At 34.2% G+C, this 18,130-nt stretch overlaps 1 protein-coding gene across 1 annotated transcript; it reads left to right on the top strand.

Annotated features, from left to right (window-relative positions):
• LOC143608760 (putative indole-3-pyruvate monooxygenase YUCCA11) lies at positions 1-1,427 on the top strand. Its single transcript, XM_077083710.1, has 5 exons — positions 1-379; positions 454-602; positions 734-967; positions 1,061-1,165; positions 1,260-1,427. The coding sequence occupies exons 1-5, from the start codon at positions 1-3 to the stop codon at positions 1,425-1,427; spliced, it is 1,035 nt and encodes a 344-aa protein (XP_076939825.1).
• The last annotated feature ends 16,703 nt before the right edge of the window (positions 1,428-18,130 follow it).

Genomic DNA, 18,130 nt, shown 5'->3' with positions numbered 1-18,130 from the left:
ATGAAACAAGAAACTGTTGTTGTGATCGTCGGAGCAGGACCTGCCGGCATTGCAACATCAGCATGTCTCAATCTTCTTTCTATCCCAAACATTGTTCTTGAAAGGGAAGATTGCTATGCATCTTTATGGCAAAAAAAGGCTTATGATCGCTTAAAGCTTCACTTAGCTAAAAGCTTCTGTGAACTCCCTCATATGCCATTCCCTTTGTCCGCACCCACATTTGTACCAAAAGACATGTTTGTACAATACTTGCAAAACTATGTGTATCAGTTTAATGTAGCTCCGTTGTACCAACGCAGCGTTGAGAATGCATGGTATAATAGGATTGCACAAAAATGGGTGGTTACCGCAAAAATTGGGTTTCGGGTTTGGTCGAGGAGTATGTATGTGAGTTTCTTGTGGCGGCAACCGGTGAAAATAGCGAAGGTTTTATACCTAATGTTAATGGTTTAGATAGCTTCAAAGGGTTGTTCATCTATTCTAGTGAGTGTGATAACGGAAAAAGATTTGTACACAAGGATGTGCTTGTTGTTGGTGCTGGTAATTCCGGAATGGAAATTGCGTATGACTTGTGCAATTGGGGTGGTCAAACATCAATCGTTGTTCGTAGCCCGATAAGCACGCTAAAAGCTCTCCCTCGTGATTTTTGAATGTAAAGTTGCCAGTGTTTCAAATAATATTAACATATGTTTTTATTTATTTTATTATTATGTTATTTTTGTTGTTGTGACAGATACATATGCTTACAAAGGAGTTAGTGCAACTCGGAATGCATATACTAAAATATATTCCCTTCTCTTTCGTAGACAAGATGGTTTTAATGTTAAGCAAGTTGTTGTATGGAGATCTTAGTGTATATGGAATACAAAGGCCATTCAAAGGACCATTCATGACCAAAAAAGAAACCGGACGCTCACCTATCATTGATGTTGGGACAATTTCAAAGATCAAAACAGGAGACATTGAGGTAAACCCCCTAATCATGTTTTCATATCTAATATAACATTTAAAACATTAACTAACGATCGTGTTGATATTATTATTTTGTTTTCGTGTCTAGGTTATGACGGCCATTGAAGAAATAAAAGGTGATCAAATCAAATTCACAAATGGCCAAGAGAGAAAAACTGATGCCATTGTCTTTGCTACCGGTTTTAAAAGCACTGTGTGAAAATGGCTTAAGGCAACTAAAGTTATAACACTTAATTTGTTTACTTAGCCTTTTGTTTTTTAATATTAGCATATTCGGTTGAATCTAGGATGATGGAGGGCTCTTCAACGAGAATGGAATGCCAAAACATAAAAGCCCTTGGAAAGGGGAACATGGTCTTTATTGTGTTGGATTTGCGAGTGCCGGATTATTTGGTATCTCAAATGATGCGAAAAACATTGCTGATGATATCTTCAAAATTGTTCACGGGAACTAAGCTCCTATCTAGAAAATGTAGGTGTGAATGGTGTCGTGTAGTCGTTTACGATTACTACTTACCAGTTTAATGATTTTACTATTTAAATAAATGCGTGTTACCTTTATAATTATCCATTTATATCGTCGGATATATTTTGATTGGTAATAAATTTATCTCCATGTTTACATTGTATTACTATGGTAACTATAATACGATCAATATAGCCTAAATATGAAATTTCTATAATTTTAGTATCAGTTACAAAACGTATAAATACAAACAATGTATCAAAAACTAAAAATGTTTTGTTTTTCTAAACCCTAAACTATAAATGTTTTGTTTTTCTAAAATCTATCCAACTAGTTTTATACCGGTTCGGTGGACATATAATGTAGTTTAATGTAATAATGTCATGAACATATTACATTATATTCTAAACTAAAACAAAATTAGTGTAAGACCAAAATACAAGTCGTTTATCAAGTAAAAAAACTGACATGCGACATTATAAGAATCACAAAAAGATATCAATATGGTCTAGTCATTTCGAGAACATAGAATTGCATACAAAGTCATTAATGAAATATTACATGAGTGCAAAACAGTTTAGCTCCGTAGCAACTGATCAGTCTTGTTTTTGCTTTACAAATCCAGATTCCACATATAGAATAAGTTAGTCTTAATGTTATGTATTTCTCAATAACAATACCCAACCATGTTCATAAATCCATCATACTGTATGATTGCTGTGCATTAGATATCTTCTTGTTTAGTACAAGAATAGTATCCAATCCATGAATCTGCCATTTTTAGTGATTGTAAAATGTTATTAAACCTAAGATAAGAATGATTATGACGTGTCCAAATTGTTATTGCAAGTGATCACTAATCAAAATAAAGAAAAATATCATAGTTATATATGGTAATTCCTGCCCGTTTATTTATGAGTGGGTCAATTTGGATGAACTTTCATCTTTAATGGTCAAACTGGTAAAACAAAATATAAAAAAGGCTAAAAAGAAACGTGTCAACAGTTGTGAGTTATTTAAAGTGTAATGCTAAGCATGTATTAAACTAAAAAGAGCTTTATTCAAAACAATATCATTATTGAAAAATACTTATTGTAATCTGATTGAACACAAATTATTTTTTTGATAAAAAAGAGTTTCGAGTCAACCCATCACAAGCTTTATTTACGGAACCCATTTTGGTGCATCTTATCCTACTCCATTTTGCGACCTGTAGTGATTAGTAATGGGTGTGTGTACAATGGTCAATTTCAAACCACTTTGATGAAAATGGATCATTTCGACCCAACTCTAGCTATATTTTATTTGACACATTGGGGATGGAATATAATCCAAACAGACTTATTCACAAGTAAACGGGTCATAATTTCCACCTCTAATGATCGCATAGAATCAAAATCAAATGTGGTGCATAATGTAAATGGGTCAGAAAAAATATTTAATAACATATGTAGTTCTACTTATGATCCAAGAAACCATACCTGCTAGCGATACCCATTATCTCTATGCTTGTAAAATAACGATTTTACCCTTATAAATACTCATGATGGCAAAAAATAAAAATCAAGTACAAAAATTCATAGTCATCATGGCTGCTGAATTGTTGTAAAGGTAGGAGACTTCACAATGAACCCAGCACTAAGAACGTCGAATACTAACACCACAGGACTTGTTGGGTCTTTCTGGCCATTAACACATGGCCACCTTATTAATGGAAGAGATACAAGAGATATGGTCATGATTCGTGTGAAAATTCTTCATTGTCTAAATTATTTGGTTACTGTATTTAGTATGTTCTAGTTTGGAAACAATGTTCATTATATACCAATTGTATTATTTGTGAAGGCAATGAGAAATACAGATTAACCATTCTTTCATGGTATCAGAGCTTCGGTTCTATACCAATTTTTTTCCTCTTTCCGATCCACAATAATGGCTGGAGACGATACCTCCAAACCTCCGGCCGGTGACCCAAAATCAAGCTTGGAGATGACAGTACCGCCCATCAAGCTTGGACCAAAATCCAGGATATCTTCATGTGCAACAAACAATCCCGAGCCGCTACCCTCGAACATGAATTCACCAACACAACCTTAACAAGCTGTGGTGGTCTCGATGACTATTGCAAGAAACTAAAAGAAATCACTGGACAACTGGGTGATTTGGAACAACCAGTTAGCGAAACACGACTGGTTATGCAGATGGTTAGTGGTTATGCAGATGGTTAGTGGTTTACCAGTCGAGCTAGATACCATCGGCACCATCATCAACAACAGTTGCCCTACGTGGGATGCCGCACGCCAGATGGTTCAAAAGGAGCAACAACGCCAAGCCGCGCGGCCCGGAAAATCGTCCGATCAATCCCGTGATTCACTGTTGCTCACCAGTAAGAACCCAAACGAGACATCTCAGCCACCACCGAATCGAATTATAAAGTTAATAATTATGACCCGAATTATAGTAGGAGGGGGCGCGGTGGTGGTGCAAGCCGCGGCGGCGGTAGATACCGGGGAAGAGGAGGCGGCCGATCCTCTGGTCTTAGAACATGGCAAAGTGGGTAAAATGGATGGCAATCTGGTTTTTCACCTCAAGCCCAGGCCCACTCAAATCAAAATTACAATTGGGCTCCACCTCCCACTCCATATCCATCAGGTCCATTTGTTCCCCCACATCAGGCCCACATGGCTTCGGCCCAGTATTTGCATCCGGGATTTGGACCGCCTCATCTCAACGCGCTCACCCCAAGTGACATCGGCACCGCCCTCAACAATATGAATTTAAACAATGCGGAACCGTATTGGAACATGGACACCGGAGCATCATCTCACATTACCTCGGATGTCGGTAAAATTACTTCCCCTTTGTCCTTATCTTCTAACACTATTTTTGTCGGTAATGGCCAGCGTTTGCAGACAAACGGATCCGGTAATGGCTTACACGTCCTCCCAAATAAAACCTACAACTTAAACCAAATAATATACTCAGCACAAGTCATAAAAGACCTAATTTCCGTTCGTAAATTTACCATTGATAACCAAGTTTCTGTTGAATTTGACCCTTTTGGTTTTTCTTTGAAGGATCTCAAGAATGGACGCCTCCTTTCCCGTCACAATAGCTCCGGTGATCTCTACCCATTCACACTGCCCGCATTCACTTTGCTTTCTTCGTCATCAACCGTGCCCTCGCATAATCGTCTCGGGCATCCCGGTGCGACCGTGCTAGATTATCTTAGTCGATTTTTCAATTTTAAATGTAATAAACCAGTTGACTCTCTTTTTTGTTCTTCGTGTCATATTTCTAATAGTAAACGGTTGCCTTTTTTTGAATCTTTATCTATTACACTTAGACCGTTTGATATTATACATTGTGACCTTTGGACCTCACCCGTCCCAGTAATTCAGGTTACAAATATTATATGCTTCTCATTGATAACTACACAAATTACATTTGGGTTTACCCATTAAAATTTAAATATGAATCTTTTCCCACATTTGTTAAATTTCATAAATTTGTCCAAACCCAATTTCATACAAACATTAAAACATTTCAATGTGACTTTGGCGGTGAATTTGATAACAACAACTTCAAATCTTTCGCTCACACAAATGGGTTAGTTTTTCGCTTCTCTTGCCCCCAAACTTCTCAACAAAACGGACGTGCCGAACGCATGATCCGACGCGTTAATGACATCTTTGAGGCATCACAATGGTTGCAATTGACTGACACATTAACTGCCACTAACTATTGTTTACAACATAAAATAATACATGTGACATAAATAATAATAATAATAATAACCCTAAAGTCTAGATTATATCTAATACTAGACGAGTGTCCGCGCGATGCAGCGGGAAATACAGACCTTGGTAACACGTAAGAGATTTTTGGTGCTCATCGTTCCGTTTGAAATCGTGGATTAAGAATTCTTATTTTAAACTCAATTTAGTATCGAAGTACAAATGAAACCAAAACCTAACCATTTGGTTTGTTTTTGTTGGGTTTTAATTTTCAACGGTTTGGTTTCAGTTTTCGATGGCAAAAAAACAGCTTGACTCACGGCTTAGTTTAAAACCATCAAAACCGGACCACAAACGTCTGTACGTAAGATGTTATTTTTTTTAAATGAAAATAAACTATGACAATATCATACTCAAATTAAAGAGAATTAAAAGCTCGTTTTTATGGTGCAATTTTTCTAAAAAAAATATTAACGTATGAAAAAATTATGATCGTTTAAAAATTGTGGGGGAATTTAGGTTAAAAGTAAAATTATAAATAATATATAGTTAAAATATTGGGGATCAAAGTTGTAATTATTCTTTAAATTTCAAACAGTTGATTAAAGTTGAGGGGGCAAGATTATAAATAATTTGAAGAAATATGAAAGACACGTGAAATTTAGTGTTTTAATGACTACTTTACCCCTATTATGTAAGGTTGTACTACGCGTTTGAAAATTTATAAATTACTTAAAAATGGTGTCTTAATTTGCCCATAACTGATGCATTATATATAGTATAGATAGATATATGTTCTTTTCTTTCTTCTATGTCAAATTCATAATTTCCTTCTTCAAAACAGGAACACCCAAGATTTTTCCTTCTATCAAAGTTTCATTCTCAATTTCTTATTTACTTGTTAGATTTTGGCTTCTTCTTCACATATAGCAACAACCATTCATTCTTTATTGTTCTTCCCGATATTCTTACAAAGTTAATCATTGTATAAATTTCCAAATCTTCTTTGAAAAACAAAGCATTAAGTCTCATATGTTTTTTATTCCTTTATCATTGCCGGTAAGCGGTTGTGTTGGTCATGATTCCTTTTATCGTTGTCAGCAAGCGGTTTCCGTTGGTCCCTTGATTCCTTTATTGGTGTCGACAAGTGGTTTGCATTGGTCAACTTATTCTTAAGCGATATGCAATTCTTCGTGTCCGGTTGTTTTCTTGTTCTTATTGTATCCTTTATATTATCTCTTGTGATGATGTTAGTTATTCACCAATTTCTTTATGGATTATGTACCCTATGTACCCTTAACGCAGGCCGGCTATAAGGGAGGGCCGGGTGGTTGACGGACCCGGCCCGACACCCGATAGGCCCGGATTTTTTTTAATATATATATGTAACAATCTTGGTTTTGGGCCTAATTTTTTTTATGTTATCTACTTAGTATTTGATTTACAAAGAACTATTAGATTGAAGAAAAACTAGGAAAACAATGAATACAATTTAGAACATGTTGCACCCAAAATCGCATTGTTGCGCAAGCCCACACAATTACTAAACCCACTTAAAATATTTACCTTACAACATTTATTTTATTCATGAAACAAATACAAAACCAGTCTACCTAATTTTCATATTAGGTAATCGTATCAAAATATATACATACTTGCATAATACTTGTACAAATAACTCACGTTACTGGGTGTTTTTATTTGGTATATATGTATACATATAGTATTATTTTCAAGATTAAATAAATTTCCAAACAATTTATAAATACTCATGCATACATATTATTTTAAATAATCACTTAGTTATATGAAGATATCTATTAACTACGCTAATTTTATAAAAATCACAAGTGTATGAGACCTATTTTATAAAAACTCCATAATATCTTGTTAAGATTCTCTACTAACACAAGATGAACCAACCCTATAGCAAGTGACTTTCACTCTCTTGTTCTCTCTCCCACTCCAAATCATATACACACACAAGTATACATATTATTTTCAACCCAAACTATTTGTACAAGATTACACTCAAACATCATATTGGTTAACTCAAAATACCTGCATCAAATCTCCCCATATCTTCCCATATCTTCTAAAATCAAGAAATCTCTCTATATCTCAACAAAATCTTTCACTCTCTCTCTCTCTCTCTTCAGATTCTGCCAGCTAACAAAAGTCAATTTTCTAGACCCATATCTCACTCCAAACTCAACAAAATGACCCCATTCTTCTTCTATAATAACATTCAATCTCCTCCTGAAAGATTCACACCGGTTTCACTTCATATTATCAAGATTTCGACCTCCAAATCGATTTTATGTCAATACTGCGCAAGAACCGAAACTGCAGTGATACTTTTAATTCGTCATCCTGTTTAAGGTATCAAACGAACTCCAAAATCATTTATTCTTTTTCCCACATCTAAGGATTTCGATAATATTTATTTTGGTTGAATTCCCAGGTGAATTTGATGACCATAAATGACCCGAAGTCCGTCCAAAATAGTCACAAATTCTAGAAGCATCATTGGTGAGTTTGCACTCTTGTTGTTTTGTGAGTTCTAAAGCCTTTATGCTCATGAAACTCTTCTAAACTCATTCTAGGCTCAAAACCCTTCAATCACAGACAAAACACACCTTTGAACCTATGTGTAAGTTTCATCCTTGTTAGTTTTCATTTCAATTCTCAAGTATAATACATTTAACTCCAGCCACGAATTCGATCCAGGAGACCCATGACCCTCTCTTGCTTGCTGTTGTGATCGACCAAGTTCACATGAAGCACCCTTAAACAAGTTATCACACCTACACACCAACCTTATAAGTTTCATGATGCTATGTGCGCGTTTGGTTTCTAATCATCCTTTATCTTGTTTTCATAGAATGTAATCAGCCTCTTGTGACCATAATATCGACATGCTTCAGCTACAATTTGAGTCCTATAGCCGATCCCGTCAAGGTAACCGAAAAACCTCAAACTGTTTCCTACATTTCACATATAAAGCAAGTAAATACTATAGACATTTCACCTAAACTTTCTATTATTGTACCCATGTCTTTCCCAGCTCTTTGGACATTCTAAAGCTTTCTAATCATAATAAGCCTTAGCCCTAACTCAAGGTACACGAAGCCTAACCGAAAACATTCGTTAAATACGTCTATTATTGAGTTTTACACATCATATAGGCACGAATGATATCCATAACAACCAAAACATTATAAATACTAAAATTCCAGTAAACTAATCACTTTAATTTGTACATAATGGTCCTTTGCTTGAAAACCCATTTTATACAACATTAAAACTGTAAACGAAAGTGAAAAATGCATTATTTTACTAGATATACTAAAAGTAAATTCTTACCGTCAACTTAAAGTATATACTAAAAGTAAATTCTTACAGTCAACTTAAAGTATATAATAGATATTAACAAAAAGAACTACCTCAATCCGACTTAACCACATGGTAGAAACCGATAAGATACGTTAAAACTCATAACCATAGGAAACATTAATAAACTTGAGACCTGAGTTTTCCTAAGTTTATATCTACTATAAATATAAATAAAAATGTTTTTATAAGTCATTCAAGTATTTGTATAATAGTTATAATAATTTTTACCTATTAATATAACCGTACGAATACTGTAAACTAGTAAAAATAGTTAAGGCCAAACCTAAAAGTCTAAAGATACTAAAGATTGTATTATTACAAGTTATGAATCTTATATAAAAGAAATTTAGGGGGAGGTTTAGATAAACATTTTCTAACTAATGCTCTTAATACCGCATAATAAATAATTTAGGGTCAAAAGACGTTTCTAACACTTTTTACACAAACCCGGTATTTCAAGTAAATTACACTTAAAAGCAATATATAATGTTTTCCTACGTTTTAAAATGATAAACTATATTTGAATTGCATGATTACGCTTTAATGCGATATCTTCCTAAACCGACAACTATAAACGTATATTTCCGAGCTACGTATTTTCTATAAAAATACTTAAACCCGAAATATATATTTTTACATTTTATAACCTTAGATAATTTAAAAATTAGAATTACTAATTATGTTGATACCAAAAGCTATATACAAAGGGACTATTTTTACCAATATCTTAAAGACATACTCTAAGTAATAACTTAACTAGAAACCATACTCACATAGCCACTTAGTATAGATAAGTATAGCCTACAAATACGTTTTGTAAAAGCGACCATTGACCATTATTTGAACAAACGTAATAACCGACGCTAAGACGTAAAGTATTATTATTATTATTAACTAATATGTGTGAACTATACATGTAATTTATATCAATCTAGCATGAACCTTAATTATAGTATCTTATGACAAAACTCAAACGTTTCTAATTAAGGAAACTTTGTTCCTTCACATATTACTAAACGGAACCATAATCCACAATAACCTCAAATAACATAACATTAACCTACTTAGGTCACGAGCACATATAATATGATGCATATTACGTTTAGTGACATGTTATATGCATTTAGGAATATCTATGACTTGGAGCCGTTTCCGCATAGCATACAAGGTTCTTTAGCGTTTTATCTTAACGCATATACATAGGCCAAGGTGAGTTCATGCACTACCCTTTTTCTTAAAGTTTTGGGTGGATACATGCTTCTATATGTTTTTAAACTTATTGGTGTATTATTAATCGAGACTGATTTAGCTGCCTTAAACAATCCCCGACTTTGTAGCACAATCATTAACTTCGAAAGGAGCCACGGGATATATGGGTAATACTATCTGGGAGACCCCCGCACACAGTGGGCCTACATCATGGGATGACCACCCGCTGAATGATAAAATGTATATCTTATGACATATATCCGCGCCATTTGTAACTTATGTTGGCAGACTTAAGTGTAATTTGACCCATAACAATAATGGGTATAGGTAAGGGGTATTTATTTTAGATGTTCACGGGTCGTGGACACAGGTTTGATTGTGAACTTGCTTAATATGCACCATATTATTTAGATCATTTTTAAATATATGTTTTTATAAATTAAACTCATGAACTCACCAAATTTTTAGTTGATCCAAATTATTTTAAGCATGTGTTCAGGTACTTTTTATTCAGATATAGAGATTTAAAGTCTTAGACAAGAGCTCGCTTGGAGATAGAAGATCATTTTAGAAGACTTATGTCGAACCGTAGAGCTTAACCCAAAGAAGCCATGATGGATGATAGAGCATTTTCACCTAATAAGATTGTAGCTAGAATTCTAGCTTTGTAAAACATTTTATTGTAACCTTGAACTAGTGTCTTAATATAAATTAGTTACCCTATTTCCGCTGTGTTTTGGTTGGTATTCAATCGTCACGTCCAGCCCCCTAGTCGGGGTGTGACAATATATATATGAAAAACAATATATATATATATAATGTTTAAACTTAATTACAGAACCACTAGCTTGGTTTAGTTATAAATAGGTATGACTTTCAACCAAAAGGTTGTGGGTTCTAACCTCACTTCAAACATTTTAACCTTTTTTATTATAAAAAATGTTTTTTACACAACTAAATCATAAAGCCCAAAAAAATAAGACTCATTTAAATATTAAATTGTTTAAACCCAACAAGATACCCCTATTTATTAAGGTCCAAAAAAATTTCGCCTTCGGCTCAAAAAATTTTAACCGTTCTCGGAGTCGGCCCTGCCTTGACGTGTTTTGTATCGTCATAATCGCCGTCGTCTTACTGTAGTCTATCCGTCCTCTAATTCATCAAGTCCTCTAATTCATCAAATCATCCAAGTTCAGAAGTTTTAATTTCAAAATTTTCCATTAGTATCAATTCTTGTTCCACCTCTATCATTTCAATTATTTGTTTTAACATTGCAATTGCGTGTAATTTCGAAATTCTACAATCGATATCGTTTCTCATTCTTGTCTCTACTCGTCCGCTTTTCATCTTATTTATTCATCTCTTCCCATGATCATATAATTATTTTCCCTTCGATTTCTACCATGGCTCTGATACCACCATTTTAATGGAATCCAAAATCATCATCATCATATTTGTCTTTATCGTCTTGATGTATTTTGTATATAATTGATGAATATGTGAAGGATTCTTTAAAAGGATAATCAATGCATTAGTTTATTAAGTATCTTGATAAAATACAAAGTTACAATAAGTTTGATATCTACATAGAAACTACTATTGTGTTGGTTTGTTGAATCATTGTGACGATTGAAGATAAGGTAACTGTTAGCATCCACATCTTATCCCTTATGTTAGTGAGTGAGCTTTTTATAATGTATGAAGTGGTTTAGAGTGTTGTGAGCAGAGGAGAGAGAAAATACAGTAATTTTTCCGTGTATTTGAAAATTACTGTTCACCATCTATAAATTTTTAATACTTTTTGAAAATGGTTGTTAGTAAAGGAAAGAGAAAATATAATGATAAAGATATAAAAGAAAGTATTAATTAATTGAAAACAAAAGAAAAACGTAATAAATTTTAGTATAATTTTGAACTTGAAGATAGAGTTTATCTACATAGAACATCTAAATGGTAACAAAAATAACATTAAATAGTAATAAGTTTAATTTATCATCCAATAAACACTAACCTTGCTATCTAATAAACCTAAGATAAAATGTCATCTAATGATCACACATTGGAAGGTTTTAGTTCATTTGAATACATTGTATGTAGCTCACATTACATGATTTTTGTTTTCATGATATTTGAGTATAATTTAAATAATAATCATAAATTAGAGTGTTCAAAAATATATGTTTTGACTTTGTCTCATGTTTGAGCCCGACTCCGATGCTCAAGATACACGAAGTCTCAATCTTTTGCATATGCATGTTCAAATACACAATTATTTGATATGAGGAATATGCATCGATACTAAGATATACTCTCTCCGTCCCATTATAAGTGTCCTAGTTTGACTTTTCAAGTCTTTCTTTTGCGACTTTGACCGTAAATATTTTTGTTCGTGTCATATAATACTTGATGAAAATTATATCAATGTAAATATATTTAAAACCCAATCCATTCATTTATTTTACATCAAGTATTATATAACACAAACAAAAATATTGTCGGTCAAAGTTAAACAAGAAAGACTTGAAAACTCAAATTATGACACTTATAATGGGACGGAGGGAGTAATATATTAGCTTTTGAACCCGTGTATTACACGGGATTAAAAATAAAAAGATCCATAATCTGAAAGAAATGAACAAAATTATAGGTAAAAAGAAAATAAAATATAAAGTACAAACAATAAGAAGTCAAAATCTCAAATTTATAAATTTGAATTTTTTATATACAACATTTGCAAATATTGTTTTGATCAATTACTTGTGGATAACTATGATAAATGAAATGAGAGATTAGAGAAATAAAAGTGAAATTATAACCAATTTATTAAAACTGTTTTCTCTCATTACCCATGGATATGCCGGATAAATAAGATGAGAAATTAGAGAATTGAAAATGAAATCATAACCTAATTGCCAAAATTATTTTGGCTCATGACCAATGGATAGTTAGGATGAATGAGATAATAGATTAGAGAATTAGAAAGGAAATTATAACCCATTTGTCAATATGGTTTTCCTCCATAACTCATGGATAGGTATGGTGAATGAGGAGATATTAGGCCTAGAATGAATGTGAGATTGGCACATCATCCACATTATGTTTTTTTATTAGTATAGTTTGATGGTTTGATATATAGATAGTTATTTGTTACAATTTTCATCCTATATTTTTGAAAAAAAAACAATATACGGCTTGTCTATAATTTTAATCGACCGCTATAAATTATAAATTTGAAGCCGCCGTTATAACCCAATTAAATAGGTTTTATAAATCCCGTTTAAAAACATTGGTGTGCTAACCACTGTCCACTCTATTGTTATAACTAATTTGGCAGCTTCCGTGTTTACACCAGTTTGCAAACTGTTGTGATTAATTATTTTTTGGCACGTGATGATCGTTTAAATGGTTTAACAACCGTTTTAACTGTAAGTTTTATAAAAAAACAACACAACATTAGACTGAGGGTAGTGGGGGGTGAGCGGTGGGTGCGGCCCCCTACGTGGCTCGCGAACACCGCTACATCCCTTAGGTGAGCGTGGGCGCGGTCGGCCGGCGTGGCTATGACCGCGGGACAGAAAAGAGCCGTTGGGCTGTGGGGTTCAAAAAACAAGCCGTTGGCTAGTTTAATTTCTTTTTTTTTTAATAAATAACACATTATAAATAACTACCCCATTTTATAACAATAACACACCATTCTCACTACATTTCTCTCTAATAATTTAAAAATCTATCAAGTTACAAACCATGTCGGGTTGGGGCAACATCAACGACACTCAATTTCCCGAGGAATGTAACTACATGGACGACGATTCGTTTTAAGAGTTCATTGGGATGTCACAACCTGATTTTTCGGTCCCGGAAACACAACCGGAGCCGGCAAAACGATCCCACAAAAAGAAGGGGAAGAAGACCGGCGAAGCGGATGGTCCTTCGGCACCGGAGAAGCGGAAGTCTACTCCGTGGTCTAAAGAAGAGAAGCTTGCGTTGGCGAAAGCTTGGATTGAAATATCCCAAGATCGGAATGCGGGTAAATTATTTCGTGAATTTTATTGTTTAATATATCTTTTAAGTTTTATGTGTACTTATTACATTTTTTGTTATTTAGTTTGTAGCCGACTTTCAAAAAGCTCGAGTTTTTTGGGCCAAGGTTCGGGAATGTTTTTATGAACAAGTGGGGAGTAGGGCTCGTACCGATAATATGATATCGGGTCGGTGGACCGATACTCGTAAATATGTAGGATTGTTTACCAACATACATAACCGCAATGCTAACCGAATGCGGTCGAGTGGGTCCGATGATCTCGGTTTACCGATTCACTTGTGATGAATGGAAACAAGAGGTGTTGCGGAGGTATGGGGTGGTGAAGACGTTTGACGATGGCTACTTGTGGGAGGTGTTAAGAAAGTGCTCGAAATGGATTGAACTATGTGCGGAGGACATGGGCGATGGGGCAAAACGTACAAAAACTAGTGCGTCCGGCACATACGTCTCTTCGAGCGGGTCGGAGAATCAAATTAACTTCGACCTAAACTTGTCCGAAGGTCATTTGAAAGACCAAGGTTGTAGCCGCCCTCCGGGTAGGGATCGTGGGAAAAAACGGTTGATGATGGCGACTATAAAAAAGAAATTAAGGATTTGTCAAGTGGCCTCCACTCGATTGGTGAAGCTCGACACAAAAGAAACCGTTTCAAGAGTTTGGCTTTTCTAGCCAAAGACTTTAGCCACCTACCGCCATACGACCAAGTGCAAATGGAGGAAGAAAAAGAACGTATTCGGAAGGAATTGGCAACACAAAAATAAAAACGTTATTTATATGTATTTTTTTATTTTCCTTTTTATTTTTCTTTTTATTTTTCTTTTTATTTTCCTTTTTATTTTCATTTTTATTTATGTTTTAATGAAGTATTTTAATTTATATTTGTGTATATAACAAAAAAAATAATAAATAAAAAAAATCAATCAAGCCCCTGATCACCTGGACCACTACACCCTCTGGGGCTTGTTTGAGGGGCTTGATCCTGTGCCACATCAACGCCTACGTGTCAGATTTTGCTTGGCTCACTTGGAGCTCAACCAAGCCCCATTACCCTTAGCCTTATAAACCGGTAGGCCAACCGTTGTATTACATCAATTATCACTACGTGAAAATTAACCTTCGGCCACACGAAAAAAGTGTGGCCGTAGGCCTTTAGCCACACACATTTGGTTCAGGTCATATGTGGCCAAAGTTAGTGACACCGTGGGTATGATATGGCCACACACAGTTTTTAGTGGCCTTATGTGGTAATAAGTGTGGCTAAAGGGTACATGCATTAGTTGTTGGCCATCAAGAAGCCTCTCCAATAAGTGTGGCTAAACGGCAGAAAATGGCCACATGACTATTTACTATGAGTGACCATTGCACGTATAGAGCCACATGAATTAATGTTTTAGCCACATGAATTTTATAATAATGTGGCCAATAGGCTTGTGTTAATTAAGCTTGCATTGTGACCTATACCGTGTGGATATAGCAAAGAAATGACCACTTAAATTTAATAATAGAGTGGCTAATTATATGATATAGACATTGGATATTACATTAAAAGTGGCTAAATATGTTTACTTGCCACTCAAACACTCCTTTGTAGATTATAGTGTGGCTATTGTCTTACCGTTTGTCACACATAATGTTTTTCTTAATTTAAAGTGTGGCTATTGTCAAACTTTTCGTCACACATAGTGAGGTACTGTGTGGCTAATCATATCATATAGACACTGGAGGTTATTGTCAATGTGGCTAAAAATGTGAACTTGCTAGTCAAAAACTCTTTTGTAGTTTGTGGTGTGGCCATTGTCTTACCGTTTGTCACACATAATGCTATTCGTAATTTAAAGTGTGGCTATTGTCAAAGTTTTCGTCACACATAGTGAGGTACTGTGTGGCTAATCATATCTTATAGACACTGGAGTTTATTGTCAATGTGGCTAAAAATGTGAACTTGCCGGTCAAACACTCTTTTGTAGTTTGCGGTGTGGCTATTGTCTTACCGTTTGTCACACATAATGCTTTTCCTAATTTAAAGTGTGACAAATGTCAAACTTTTCGTCACACATAGTGATGTATTGTGTGGCCAATCATATCATATAGACACTGGAGGTTATTGTCAATGTGGCTAAAAATGTAACCAAACACATTAGCATAAATTCAAAACATGTTTTTTCATAAGTTTAACAAACCCAACAACATAAATTCAAAACAGGTTTACATTACCAAACATTCACTAATAAGTTATAAATTCAAAATATTTGAAACTGCTACTAATTACTACCGACCTCAAACTTTCTCATAAGCTCATCAGATTGTTTTTGCCTCCTTTCTTCATTTTTCTTACGTTCTTTTTCCATTTGTTCCATTCGTTGCTCGTTCTTCCAACTCGTTTCTTGACTTCCTTTCATTTTCTAGTTCTTTTTCCATTTCGGCTCTAAATTTTTGAACTTAAAATTGTTAAAAATATTAGCATCATAACTAATAAAGGGTTAATGTAAGGCGAAACCTCAAAGCCAAGTAGGGGTGTTCACGGTCCAGTTTTCGCGATTTTTCGTCAAACTATAAACCAAACCATTGGTAACGGTTTTAATTTATGTAAACCAAAACCAAACCGTATAACTTTTAAACCGAACCAAACCAAACCGTTACTAACAGTTTGGTTCCGATTTGGTTTCATGGACCTGAACCCGAACCAACCCGTTTATATATTACACCCACAAAATCAGCATGTAATTTTCATTTAAATTTTTAGTTGTAAACCGAACCAACCCGTTTATGAGTATACCACATGTATATTAAATTATAGTGTTAGCAGTTTTTATGTTACCACATGTATATGATATATGAAACGGTCTATTTCATTTGCTCGCCCCCGGTTGATATGTTATAACTAATTATATAACAAAACGAAAAGGATAAAGATAACTTACAAATGCGTGTTCTGACTTTTCCGTACAAAAATCAAATCCAACAAGGCTATTAATGTTGAGCTCGCCCACCCAATACTTATTCTTGCTTTCTTTGCTAAGGTGGGTATCTAAGAATACTTCAATCCACTTAACTTTTCGACCATATTCTTTTACCTAATAAGAAGTAATGTAATAAACGTTAAACCACAAACAATTATAATTTTTGACCTAATTTTTTAAGATTGAATTTACAAATAAAACTAGCTTACCAAGCGCATACGATGCTCATCAAACCCTATTGAACCGCCCGTATGCTGAGATATACTGCCATCATTACCCTCTTTCGTGCGATTGTCTCTCCCGCTCGCGGACTTCTTTATCTATTTTTCTGTGTTCCAACCCTATAAAGAGAGAAAAATATAAGATACATATATAGAGAAAAATATAAAAATAAAAACTTGAATCGATGCATAGCACAACGACCTTCACGCACAATCACATTAGAAAACTGTACTAAAAAGTCCTAACATGTATTCACACATCGTATCATGGCAAATCAACCAAACATTTATCATACAACTTAAGTTATGATCACTTAGTTCACGAGACAGATTATAACATGTACAAACTAATTTTATTCACTATGAAAAGATGAAGTATAAATTCTACAAAATTTACCACAGTAGAATATTTGAATTAGGTTTCTCAAACAATTTTTATTATATTTTTCTCATGCATACAAAACTCACAATAATTCAATCATTAAAGATATGTATCAACAATTCAGCAGATTGCACAACAAACACCTTTTTAATGGTTCTATCAACTCATTAATCCAAATTGTGCAAGACCAATTGGGTTGTCTTCAAAGCTCATAATAATAATTTTCAGAACTGGAACCAACCCGTTTGGTTTTGTCATTAGGGAGTTATGCTGTCGGAAAGACAGACCAGAATATAACTCCCCAAATCAGCTTTGACCAGTGTTTTTGTAAAATTATAAAAACTATTCAAAACTCGTCCAAAAATTACAAACTTTACCTTTCTGGAAACTAGACTCATAGTACTATATCCTAGAATAAACAATCGTTCAATAATCATCGTTTAACATCAATTTACATACCAATAAATAAACAAAAATGAATCTGTCGGCAATGAAAGAAGATGTACTAAACTTCAATTACAAGTGAAATACATACCTTTTTGGCGATGAAAGAAGATGTACTAAGCTTCAATTACAATAAATAACACTTAAAATTGAAAATCCCCAAACTTGGTTCTTAGGGTTATTCACACTCAACACGAATCCGGCAAAAATCGAGATAGAATTGATAGAAACCGACACCATACGTGAATTCCTCTCGCAAAAATAATAAGATTAGAGCCCGGAATCAAAGGATTTGGTTAAAAA

Source organism: Bidens hawaiensis, unplaced genomic scaffold (genome assembly GCF_021521415.1).
Source record: "Bidens hawaiensis isolate Kalapana, Puna unplaced genomic scaffold, B.hawaiensis_p1.1 tig00419429_1, whole genome shotgun sequence".
Taxonomy (NCBI): domain Eukaryota; kingdom Viridiplantae; phylum Streptophyta; class Magnoliopsida; order Asterales; family Asteraceae; genus Bidens; species Bidens hawaiensis.
Note: the sequence above shows the minus strand (reverse complement) of the source record. Positions and strands in the feature narration are given on the sequence as shown.